This window comes from Pseudophryne corroboree, chromosome 6 (assembly GCF_028390025.1).
Source record: "Pseudophryne corroboree isolate aPseCor3 chromosome 6, aPseCor3.hap2, whole genome shotgun sequence".
NCBI lineage: Eukaryota > Metazoa > Chordata > Amphibia > Anura > Myobatrachidae > Pseudophryne > Pseudophryne corroboree.
Window position 1 is genome coordinate 696,195,629 of NC_086449.1, and position 13,596 is coordinate 696,209,224.

At 48.4% G+C, this 13,596-nt stretch overlaps 1 protein-coding gene across 2 annotated transcripts in view; it reads left to right on the forward strand.

Moving 5' to 3' along the window:
* NME5 (NME/NM23 family member 5) overlaps positions 1-13,596 on the forward strand; it is a 167,648-nt gene that overhangs the window by 128,965 nt on the left and 25,087 nt on the right. For both annotated transcript variants that reach the window (XM_063928318.1, XM_063928319.1), the window contains 2 exons: positions 4,043-4,143; positions 6,460-6,578. In XM_063928318.1, the coding sequence (XP_063784388.1) occupies positions 4,043-4,143; positions 6,460-6,578 (220 nt within the window). The remainder of the gene's footprint in view (positions 1-4,042; positions 4,144-6,459; positions 6,579-13,596) is intronic.

Genomic DNA, 13,596 nt, shown 5'->3' on the forward strand with positions numbered 1-13,596 from the left:
CCGTCCCAAGTGCGGACTTCTTCTGCAAGACTTGTATATAGTTATTGCTTACATAAGGGTTATATTATAGTTCATCGGTTTGGACCGAGACTATGTTTGTTCATACTGTTAACTGGGTAGTTTATCACAAGTTATACGGTGTGATTGGTGTGGCTGGTATGAATCTTGCCCTTAGATTAACAAAAATCCTTTCCTCGTACTATCCATCTCCTCTGGGCACAGTTTCTCTAACTGAGGTCTGGAGGAGGGGCATAGAGGGAGGAGCCAGTGCACACCCAGAGTCTAAAGTCTTTCTTAAAGTGCCCATGTCTCCTGCGGAGACCGTCTATTCCCCATGGTCCTTACGGAGTCCCAGCATCCTCTACGGACTACGAGAAATAGATTTACAGGTAAGTGTAAAATCTTATTATACTGCTCAAAAAAATAAAGGGAACACTAAAATAACACATCCTAGATCTGAATGAATGAAATATTCTTATTAAATACTTTGTTCTTTACATAGTTGAATGTGCTGACAACAAAATCACACAAAAATTATCAATGGAAATCCAATTTATTAACCCATGGAGGTCTGGATTTGGAGTCACACTCAAAATTAAAGTGGAAAAACACACTACAGGCTGATCCAACTTTGATGTAATGACCTTGAAACAAGTCAAAATGAGGCTCAGTAGTGTGTGTGGCCTCCACGTGCCTGTATGACCTCCCTACAACCCACACAAGTGGCTCAGGTACTGCAGCTCATCCAGGATGGCACATCAATGCGAGCTGTGGCAAGAAGGTTTGCTGTGTCTGTCAGTGTAGTGTCCAGAGCATGGAGGCGCTACCAAGAGACAGGCCAGTACATCAGGAGATGTGGAGGAGGCCGTAGGAGGGCAACAACCCAGCAGCAGGACCGCTACCTCCGCCTTTGTGCAAGGAGGAACAGGAGGAGCACTGCCAGAGCCCTGCAAAATGACCTCCAGCAAGCCACAAATGTGCATGTGTCTACTCAAATGATCAGAAACAGACTCCATGAGGGTGGTATGAGGGCCTGACGTCCACAGGTGGGGGTTGTGCTTACAGCCCAACACCGTGCAGGACATTTGGCATTTGCCAGAGAACACCAAGATTGGCAAATTCGCCACTGGCGCCCTGTGCTCTTCACAGATGAAAGCAGGTTCTCACTGAGCACATGTGACAGACGTGACAGAGTCTGGAGACGCCAAGGAGAACGTTCTGCTGCCTGCAACATCCTCCAGCATGACCGGTTTGGCAGTGGGTCAGTAATGGTGTGGGTTGGCATTTCTTTGGGGGGCCAAAGATTTCTCCGAGGCGGTTATTCAAACTATGTTGTCAGCAAACCGGCTTCTGCACGGATTTATTACAGGGTCTGGAACTCTTACTTCACATGGTGTGCTGCTAAGAATTGTGATACCTATTCGTTCAAAACTTCCAGGCTTTTGGCTTTTCTGCAACAGGGCCTAGATTTAGGCCTTCATCTGGCCTCCCTCTAGGTTCATATATCTGCCTTGTCAGTGTGGTTTCAGAGAAAAATTGCGTCTATTCCTGATGTTCATACTTTCACTCAGGGTGTTTTACGGATTCAGCCTCCCTATGTCCCTCCTGGGGATCCATGGGATCTGTCTGTTGTCTTAAATGCCCTACAAGAGTCTCCATTTGAACCTCTTGTGTCTGTGGACCTTAAATGCTTTACGCTTAAGGTCGTGTTTCTGCTGGCTATTGCCTCTGCTAGGAGGGTGTCGGACTTGGGCGCTTTGTCCTGCCGTCCACCCTTTTTAATTTTTCACCGTAACCGGGCAGTTCTTCGAACTTGCCCCGGTTATCTACCTAAAGTGGTATCTTCTTTCCTTCTTAACCCTTGGCCAGATGGATTAGAATGGTGATTGCACAAACTTATGCGCAGGATGGACTCCCAGCTCCTGCTGCTTTCAAAGCCCATTCTACTTGGTCTGTTGGACCTTCTTGGGCTGCCCACCGTGGCGCGTCCACTGAACAATTGCGCATGGTGGCTACGTGGTCCTCAGTGAACACGATCTTTAGGTTCTATGCCTTTGATACTTCCGCCTCCCAGGATGCTTTCTTTGGACGCCGGGTTCTTGTCCCGCTACGGTGCATCCCCTCCCATGATGATCTGCTTTAGGACATCCCCGATGTATTCCCTATGGAATCCCAGTGTACCCTGCTGCAGTAAAGGAGATTTATGGTAGACTTTACCATAGTTAAATCTCTTTCTGCGAGGTACACTGGATTCCACAGGGCGCCCAACCCGACGCACTTAGCTTCTTTGGGTTTGTATGGCATTAGCCGCTGATCCCTTCTCCTGTCGTGAGAATGTGGTTCTATGTGACTAACATCTGCTGTCTCTTTTACCTGCTACTGCATTGGACTGGTTAATGAAACTGAGCTCCAGTGCCCGGAGGCGGGGTTATAGGGGAGGCGGTGCAGTGTATCCTGGGAACAGTCAAATCTTTAGCCTGTTGGTGCCTCGGATCAAGATCCAACTCTGCACCCCGATGTATTCCCTGTACAATCCAGTGTACCTTGCAGAAAGAGATTTAACTATGGTAATTCTACCATAAATCTCCTTTTAGGCCTAAAACTGAGGGTGTAAAGTAATTCTGACCATTTGTGGATATTTTTTATTAAGCAGTGATAATCCGTTGTTGCCAAGGGAGGGGGTTATCACTGCTGGTTGTGGTATGATATTGTGACCTAATGTTGACATGGTCATAATATGGACATTGACCATGTCCAAATACATCATGTAGGCACTGATGAAATGGTGACTTGTTAGAATGTCGACATATTGTCCCTGGTGGCCCAGCAGTCACTTAGCTGCTCTTTGCGGCTCCACGGTCCACAGCGTGCCTGCCAGTTCCCAGCAGTCATGTCGACATGATTACTACAACCCTCACTGATTCTTACTATTTAGCAAGTGGCCTACTGCAGAGAGATCCAGTTTCTCCTGCAGGACCCCTAATTTCACCATTACATAGTGACAGAGCCAGACCTTGAAGTGAGAGGAAGAAAAGAGCAAATACAGTCACTGCCGTGGAGGGTGTGGCAACATCACACTAGGGGCAGGACTGCGTCATATGTAACGCACAATCAGGACTAATGTATTCACATTTTGAGATATTTAATAAGAACACAAAAACTAAGTAGTATGTCTAACCATGAATTAGGACAAACTGAAGAATACATACTCTTTGGAGTCACGGGTTGGGTCTGATATGCCTGCAGACAGGATGCTGGTGGACGGAATTAACACAAGTACAAGCATAATGGCAACTAGTGAATATGTAGTTGCTTTACATGTTATAAGTTTCATTGGAAGGCGGTAGTTGCCACCTGCATGATAATTGGGAAACAACACTGTAACGGCTAAGAAAAAAAGATCTTGTGTTTTGTCAAAAATGAGAGTTTAGAGGCGATGGAAACTGATAATTGATCTACAATCATGCATTTACACCTATTCCTGATCTACAATCATGCATTTACACCTATTCCTGATCTACAATCATGCATTTACACCTTTTTCTGATCTACAATCATGTATTTACACCTATTCCTGATCTACAATCATGCATTTACACCTATTTCGGCATGATCTACAATAATGCATTTACACCTTTTCCTGATCTACAATCATGCATTTACACCTATTCCTGATCTACAATCATGCATTTACACCTTTTCCTGATCTACAATCATGCATTTACATCTATTCCTGATCTGCAATCATGTGTTTACACCTGATCCTGATCTACAATCATGCATTTACACCTATTTCGGCATGATCTACAACAGGCCTGGCCAACCTGTGGCTCTCCAGCTGTTGTAAAACTACAAGTCCCATCATGCCTTGCCACAGTTTTGCTATTAGGGAATGCTAAAATTGTGGCAGGGCATGCTGGGATGTGTAGTTTCACTACATCTGGAGAGCCACAGGTTGGCCAGTCCTGATCTACAATCATGCATTTACACCTATTTCTGACTTATAATCATGCATTTAGTGACCTAAATTCCTTTGTTTCAGCTTAAGGGCTATCTATGGAATTGATGATCTCCGCAATGCTGTACATGGTAGTAACTGCTTTACTTCAGCTGAACGTGAAATTCGATTTATGTTCCCCCATGGTAACTATGATACAAGGCAGTAGTGACTTTATTTTTGTTTACTCTGAGGACTGATTGTTACAACTGTTACTTTTAATACATACGGCTGTATTCAATAGCTGTGGGAGGACCCGACAGCACATTATTCAATGCCGGGCCAAACCCGACAGGTTTGGCCCGGTCCCGACAGTGTTAATCCGACTTTTTTTAAAGTCGGATTGACATTGTCGGAAACTGGGCTTAAACCTGTCGGGTTTGGCCTCTTCCGACAATACACGCGGCTCGGTGGCTGAAGCCGCCGATCTGCGTGTATCCCGACATTGAATAGGTCAGAACCCCTTCCGACCTCAGTCAGTAGGAAACTGCCGTCTTTCTGACAAGACGGCAATTTCCGACTCCTATTGAATATGGCCCTTACTAAGACAGACTTGACAACTTTTTACCCTGGCCTACATCTGGTGGGTGATGTCCAGGTGGGAGGTGTAGATGTGTGGTGCTGTGATATCATCATCATGACCTCACCAACCACTCACGGCACAGTGCCGCAAATCACGGCCAGCAGTAGGCGATTATGCGATTCACCACAAATCACGTAGTTGAGTCCTCAGACAGCCACTTTCCTGAAGGACGCTGCAAACAACTTTTCTTAGCTGCTTTTTGTCAAAGCTGCTACATTGCATAGAATAAAACTTATAGGGACGAAATGTAATGACGCCTTAGTCCAGCAGCCATATACGATGCAGGCCTAACTCAGATGTTTTTTTTAAAGGGTCAGTCATTGTAAGTGATTGCCTCTTTAAAAAACCATCCAAGTTCGGCCGGCATCCCACACAGTCGCCGAACTCGGACGTCAATATGGGATCAGTATAAGATTCCGGCGAACGGGATCCCGGCAGTCAGGAGACCGACGCCAGGATCCCAACAGTCGGGATCCCGGCGGCGAGTGCAGCGTGTCCCCTCGCGGGCTCACTGCGCTCGACACTCTTCGGTCATCACAGGGTTCTATTCCCCCTTGGGTGGTGGTGTGGACCACCACCCAAGTGGGGAAACCAGCCGGCGGTCGGGACTCTGACCGCCAGTATTGAAGTTGGTGTCGGGATTCTAGCGTCTAGGATCCCATTCGGCGGTCAATTGACTGCCTCCCATCATTACATTCGGCCCATAGTGTTTTCTATAAGTTCAGGGGAGCGTCCCAGACATTTCAGTAGATCATACCAGTGTGGTTGACACAATTGGCCAAGCAGAAATGATATTGAGGGAGCAGCACAGATTGTATACAGCATTTCAAAATGAGATAGACATATGTCCTATTCCATCAAAGACCAATTAGTTTTAGACATCATAAGAAATAGATGTAAGATAGACGTTTATCAGTATTCAAAAGGAAACGTTTCTGTACAATCCAGTACTCTATCAGGTTGTGGATCATTAGAGCTACCCTACAAAGGTCTACAGTCAATAATTCGTCCCCAAATGGTTGAAAGGGTCAAAAGGTCAACATGCAATAGGTAGACACACAAAAAATCCCCATTAGCGTACCGTGTCCCCTCACATGGCTCGCTTCGCTAGCAATGCTTCTGCCAAAGTGAAGGTCGTAGTCCACGTGGATGGTAAAGTATGAAAAAGTTGAAAAAAAACAAAAAGTGTGTCGACAATTGTCCTGCCAACCTGTTGACAGTGTCAACCATTAGTGGTCGACCTATTGACTGTCAGTCTTTTCACTGTTGACCTATAGACCGGATACCACGAGTGGGAATAGTCCCTAATAGTCAAGATTTACAGGTGCCGGGATCCCGGCGTCGGTATTGTGTCCGCCGGTCACATAAAAGTATATCCCCAGCCTATAAACCTTAACCAAAGCAGGAGCAATTACCCACGATAAAGCACACAGAGAATGCGTGATACTGACTGGCCATAGCGACACCAGAAGGCTGACATTCATGGTGTTGAGATGGTTAAAATGACGCCATATGAAATAACATCATTTGCATTAGTGTTACCATTGGGGTTATCCCTAGGGTTAGGGACAGCACTAGCACCACAAAAAGCAATTGCAGACTGAGCATGGTGTAAATAGGGCTTTCACATTTATCACAACACAGTTCTCTTGTGTATTTGACACCATTACATTATATTGTGTACAAATAGGGTACACACTTCTTATGCCTAGTGCAAATTATATTGTATTTGTACGGATCATATGTAGATTAATAGCCCTGTGTATGTGCCATAATACCATATATACATTCAGAGCACATATGTGTTGTGTCAGCCTCTAAATGAGCCCCAGTGTGGGCGCAAGTTTATTTTTTCCTAATGTTTAGTTTCATATTTCAGTTACCATTGAACCTGTTCCCGCTGGAGAAACCGCTAAGGATTATCTAAACCTTTTTGTTAATCCAACACTACTTTCTGGACTCACAGAACTTTGCAAACAGAAACCAGCTGATCCATACGTAAGTTCTGATTCCTGCAATTATCTCCATGTTTTATGCATGTTTTTTTCTGTATGAATGAAAGCTAAACTGATTTCAATTTTTTTAATCATTTTTACAAGATAATCTCACACAATGGAGAAGAAGAAATTTATTCAAAAGCTGATGATTTAAATTGGTTAATCATTTAATTAAAAAAAGAGAAATGTATAAATAAAACATACAATAATGACATACACTAGTATCAATAAAACATCAAATACAGAAAAAAAGAAATTAAAAATTGAGTCTGTGGTTAATCCTTTTATATTGCTAATTGAGCCGGCATTAATTCGGTAGATATAAATTAGTGGAGTTGATAAACTATTTAAAGTTCCGTTTTTAGTCTCTGAGGTGAAGTTATTTGGATAAGTAATAATATTCACGTTTAACAGATATAATGTTTCACGCCACTGGGAATTTTGTTACAAGTTTAAATGCCCGCGGATAATATTAATATATTAAGTCACGTGGGGTTGTGACAAAACGCGTCAGGAGCCCTCCTTCTTCACCTGGCCGGCAATCGGTTATTATATACTACGGAGATATCAATCACTTCAACACCGCCAACAATTCCTCCCGCCCTGATACGGATCATTACACTGTCATTGCACTGAATCACAAACGGCAGGAGAACTGGTATCCTATTTCCGCATCTGTGCAGCGTATTCAAAACGGCTACAACACAGAGACCCTGACCGCCGTACGCACCGAGGTGCTTTTGAAAGCGAGCCCTTAGCGGCGGGATCCACTCATATATTTATTTATTTTGAGCTGCACAATATTGGCTAATAACGGCTGGGACACCAGGACCCTTCACCCCGTGAGTACAAAATACCCGAGGACGCTCGGAACCGGGGCTAACATCATCCTGCTTAAAAGAATACCTTACCTGAATGCACCAGTTACAATTTATCTGCGGGCATTTAAACTTGTAACAAAATTCCCAGTGGCGTGAAACATTGTATCTGTTAAACGTGAATATTATTACTTATCCAAATAACTTCACCTCAGAGACTAAGGGGGTCATTCCGACCAGTTTGCGGTTTTTCGCTGCAGTGCGGAATGCGCATGCATGGCGGCCACTGTGCGCATGCGCAACGTTGTTACGTCGCGGGTTACGTTGCGGCTTACGACGGAAGCGATCGCAGCGGCGACCACTAAGAAGATTCACAAGAAGGAGGCGTGGATGGGTGGATCCGGACCGTTGGAGACCATTTTCGGGAAGTGGTGAGTAAAACGCAGGCGTGTCCAGGACAACGGAGGGCGGAGGAGTGACGTCAAAGCCGGGTCCATCATCGCTGGATCCATCGCACAGGGTAAGTATGTCCAGCCCTAGTCTACTTCTGCTTGAATTTTTTTTAGCTTAGCAGGACTGCACAAGCGATCGCAGCCCTGCTAAGCTAAAATACACTCCCCCATAGGCGTGGACTATTGATCGCAGCAGCAGCTAAAAGTTGCTGGCTGCGATCAACTCGGAATGACCACCTAAAAACGGAACTTTAAATAGTTTTTCTCCTTCATCCACTAGGGCAGTGGTTCCCAAACTGTGTGCCGTGGCTCCCAGGGGTGCCTCGGGACACTTGCAGGGGTGCCTTGGATTGGTGGTCCAGGACCAATTCAAATTATTTATGGTACATATAATAGGCAAAACTAGTGCTAGTAGCTGTCAGTCATAAAATATGGGGACAAACAGAAGCAAATCTTGTCCCTCACCACACAATTGACCCTAAGAATGACATATAAACACAATCTACTTAATTTAATATTTCTTTCTAAATTTCTCAATAAGAAATTTTTGTCTTAGGGGTGCCGTGAAAAATATTCTGATACTCTAGTGCGCCGTGATTCAAAAAAGTTTGGAAACCACTGCACTAGGGGACACTGGAGCGCAGTTACAATGGGGAAATAGTAGGCAGTAACTGGGAACTGGCACTTTAAAACTCAAACACTATGGCTAGCTCCTCTCCTACTATGTCCCCCCTCCAAGCCAGTCTTTGTTTTGTGCCCAGAGGGAGCTGGTCACTCTTGGGTTTTCTCTGAAGAATTATTTTTTTTTTCTTTCTCGCACTCACAGACTGGCAGCTCTGCCACTGCCAGTCTGCAACGCGGGAGGCTGCCGGCAGGGTCCCATCGCAGCTGCGTGCAGCTCGGGATGGGCCCCGGCTGAAGGAGACACTGAGCTCTCCGGAGCTGTCCGGATACCGCTGCGTGCGGCGCGTGTCAGGGCCGCTCCATCGGCAGAAGATTCCGGCAGCGGTAAGTATATGCGGCCGGACACCGCTGCGTGCGGCGCATGTCGGGGCCGCTCCACCAAGACGGTGAGTAAAAAGCTGTGCCTTTTTTATGTGCTCACTATATTCATGTTAAGACAACTGGCTACAGTGCAGACAAGCCTAGGGACTTTGATTTATTATAAACCCCGGCTCCCCACTTCCCCTCTTTGCACTGGTCCCCCGGTGGGCTCACACTCCCCACCCCCCATTCTTAACGTTGGTCCCGGCGGCCGCGGCTCACAGTACCCGCTCTCCCGCTCTGATCGCTGGTCCCGGCGACCGCGGCTCACACCCCCCGCCGGGATTCCCGCTCGGCGCGGCTCACAGATTCGGCACGGGGATTCCGCTGGAGGCGCGAAACAGATTTTAATCTGGCGACTTTACGGAGGGGGCGGAGCTTAGTCCCGCTCTCCTCCACTGGGCTCAGCGCGCGCTGGCGGCCATTTCCTCCAGGCTGCAGCGCGGGAGATAGAAGCACTCCGGTCACAGTGAGCGTGTTACAGTGGGGACAGGGGGCACTGGGGCACCTATACTTTATTAGAGCTTATTAGAGGTTATGTCCCTGCTGACTAGGGAACTGAAGTCCTCTCGGGAAGATAGAGAGGCGACCCGGTACCGACAGTTAGTCCCGGTACCAGCATGGGCTGTTTCCCTGGCAAAATCAGTTGAAGGGCTCTCTAGGGCTGTAATCCCTTCCCAAGCCCCATCCTTTAGTCCCCCCCCCCCCTCCCCCACAGGCTTCTAAAAAGAGATTGCTAGCCTCTTTGTTGCAGGAATCGGACGATGATATGCCTCAGTTAGATGAGGCGGTGGTAGATATACAGGATACTGATGACGATCAGGTGTATGAGGACTCTGAACCAGTAGCTCAGGGTATAGAGGCTCTTATTACTGCTATTCGCTCAGTATTAAAGGTGGAGGAGACGGAGCAGGACGCCTTACACCCTTCAAGGTTTGGCACCAACCAATGCTTGCCGGTGACTTTTCCAATTTCGGAGGAGCTAGATGCGCTCATAACGGCAGCCTGGAAACATCCAGACGCAAAGTTTCAGGTATCAAGAAAAATGTTGTCTTCCTATACTTTTCCCGCTGATAGCAGGACGCGTTATGAGACCTCTCCGATTGTGGATCCTTCGGTATATCATCTGTCCAAGAAGACGGGTTCTGCCGGTTCCTGGAGCGACTTCGCTTAAGGAGGCATCGGATAGGAAGTTGGAATCCACCTTGAAGACTATTTACTCGGCGGCGGGGGTATTACATCGTCTGGCGCAGTTAGGTTGTTGGGGGTCAACAAGGCGATGGAAGCTTGGGCGGAGCAATTGTCCTCTGGAATGTGGGACGATTTGCCGGCGGATCAGCTGATACAGTTGGCAGAACACATCCGTGAATCAGCCCTTTATCTTTGCGAGGCTTCCACGGACATCTGTATCCTCGGTGCTAGGATTTCCGCTTTAGCAATTTCGGCCCGCAGAGCTCTCTGGCTGCGGCAGTGGCAAGCGGATACGGAGTCCAAGCGGGCAGCAGAAGCTTTGCCCTTTACGGGAGAGGTCCTGTTCGGTAAGGGTCTGGATGCCTGGATTTCTCAGGCCACCGGAGGTAAGTTGACTTATCTTCCTTCTGCTGCTCCAGCCCCTCGTAGGCCATATAGGGGTCCCTCCTTTCGTACCCCTTCCAAGTTTTGAGGCCAGGCCAAGGGAGGAGCTTCCGCCTCCCGTGGCCATAGGGGTAGAGGCAGAGGTAGGGGTTCCACTGCCTCAACCCAGTCAGAGGTTAAATCCTCCACCACTACCACCGCATGATGGGCTTCCCTCCCACCTGGGAGACCACAGGGTGGAAGCTCGTCTGTGGTACTTCAGGGAAGTCTGGGTACAGTCCTGTCCAGATGCTTGGGTCAGGGATCTCATCATTTGCGGTTACAAGCTCGATTTTCAAACCCGACCGCCCCAGCGTTTTTTTTACCACGGGTTTACCAGTTTCCGACGACAGAAGAGTTGCCTTACAGGCAGCGGTCCAGAAGCTTCTATCCGCAAAGGTACTGATCCCTGTTCCCGCTCATCATCGGACGGCTCGGTCAGACCAATCCTGAACTTGAAGGATCTCAATCCGTATTTGAGGATATTCAAGTTCAAGACGGGGTCCCTCCAGTCTGTTATTGCGGGTTTGGAGCAAAATGAGTTTCTGGCGTCCTTAGACATCAAGGATGCATACTTACATGTTCCCATTTGGCCTCCTCATCAGGCTTTTCTCCGGTTCGCGATTCAGGACACTCATTTCTAGTTCCAGGCCCTTCCGTTCGGTCTCTCTTCTGCTCCCAGAGTGTTCACAAAGGTCATGGCGGTCATGATGGCCCTCCTTCAGAAGCAGGCTGTGACGATTGTTCCCTATCTGGACGATCTGCTCATAAAGGCGCGCTCGGCAGACCTGTTACTTCAGAATATCCGGATAACACAGGACCTTCTGATTCGGCACGGGTGGATCCTGAACTTCCCGAAGTCTCACTTATGCTCCTCACAACGGTTGCTGTTTTTGGGGATGATTCTCGACACGGTCCGTCAGAAGGTTTTCCTTCCTCAGGACAAGATCCTGTCTCTGCAGACGCTGGTAAGGTCGGTACTTCGACACCGTCGGATGTCAGTGTATCTGTGCATTCGTCTTCTGGGAAAGATGGTAGCGGCGTTCAAAGCTCTTCCGTACGGTCGCTTCCACTCTCGACCGTTTCAGCTGTGTCTTCTACATCAGTGGTCAGGATCTCATCTGTTCCTTCATCAGCGGGTGACGCTATCTCCAAAGGCAAGGTCGTCGCTTCTCTGGTGGCTCCAGTCGGCACATCTATTGGAAGGAAGGCGGTTCGGAGTATGGGATTGGACTCTCCTCACCACGGACGCCAGTCTGCGAGGCTGGGGGGCAGTGACCCTCGAACATCAGTTTCAGGGGCGCTGGTCAATCCACGAATCCATTCTCCCCATAAACATTCTCGAATTACGGGCGGTATACAACGCCCTACTTCAGGCACATCAGCTGCTGCACGGTCGAGCGGTCAGAGTTCAGTCCGACAACGCCACGACGGTAGCGTACATCAACCGTCAGGGCGGCACTCGCAGCCGTGCGGCGATGAGGGAGGTCACCAACATCCTTCTCTGGGCGGAGGAGTATACTCTGTCCTTCTCAGCAATATTCATTCCAGGATTGGACAATTGGGAAGCCGATTACCTCAGCCGACAGGATATGCACCCGGGAGAATGGTCACTTCATCCCCAGGTGTTTTGGCAGTTGGTCCGCCGGTGGGGAAAACCACAGATTGACCTCATGGCGTCCCGCCTGAACCATCTTTATTACTCTAGAACGAGGGACCCGGCGGCGGCGGGCATGGATGCCCTCACGTCTCCTTGGAATTTCCAGTTCGTTTACCTCTTTCCTCCTTTCCCGCTGTTGCCTCGGGTTCTGCAACGCATCAAGAGAGAAAACGCTCTGGTCCTCCTGGTGGCTCCAGATTGGCCACGCAGGGCTTGGTACTCCACCCTACACCTGTTGTCAGGGGCCAAGCCTTGGCCCCTGCCACTACGGGACAATTTTCTACAACAGGATCCTTTTCTTTATCCAGACTTACGCAGGCTACGTTTGACGGCGTGGCTGTTGAGAATGCCATCTTGAAAAAGAAGGGGATTCCTCGTACGGTTATACCAACTATGCTTCGGGCTAGAAAGTCAGTCACATCGTCTCACTACTACCGTATTTGGAAGGCCTATGTGGCCTGGTGTGAACGTCGAGAGTTTTCTCCTTCAGTTTTTCGCTTAGCCTGCCTTCTCAGTTTTTTGCAGGCGGGTTTCTCGGCAGGCTTAAGACTGGGTTCACTAAAGGTGCAGGTCTCTACTCTTTCGGTTTTCTTCCAGAAGAAGTTAGCCTTGCTGCCGGAAGTTCAGACTTTCTTTCAGGGGGTTCTACAAATACAGCCTCCCTTTCGCCCTCCGACAGCGCCATGGGACCTCAGTCTGGTCCTCTCTTTTCTGCAATCTTCATAGTTTGAACCTCTAGAGTCAGTGGAGATGAAATATCACACCTGGAAGGTGGTTCTTCTCTTAGCTCTCGCTTCGGCCAGACGGGTGTCGGAACTTGGGGCTCTCTCTTGTCGACCTCCTTACCTGGTGTTTCATGCTGATAGGGCCGAGCTCTGTACTCGCATGTCTTTTCTACCTAAGGTGGTGTCCGAATTTCACATCAATCAGCCACTTGTGGTTCCGGCCCTCTCGGTGGACTCTCCGGATTCGAGATCATTGGACGTTGTCAGGGCGCTCAAGACCTATGTGGATAGGACTTCGGCTATTCGGAAGTCCGACTCCTTATTTGTTCTATACGATGCTGCCCGCCGTGGTTGGCTGGCTTCTAAGCAGACCTTGTCTCGATGGATTCGGCTGACCATCAGACAAGCTTATTTGGCAGCTTCTCGGGAACCTCCGTCTTCAATTTCAGCGCACTCTACGCGTTCTGTGGGGCCTTTGACACTTTTGCGGCCTCTGCATCACAGTTTGGCCGAGCGGTTTTACAGGACTCTCAGCGCTCTCCCGCCCGTCTTGGGAGCTCTGGGACGTCCCCATTGTAACTGCGCTCCAGTGTCCCCTAGTGGATGAAGGAGAAATCAGGATTTTGGTACTTACCGATAAATCCCTTTCTCCGATTCCACAGGTGACACTGGACGCCCACCCAGCGCTGTTTCCTCCTTTTTTGCT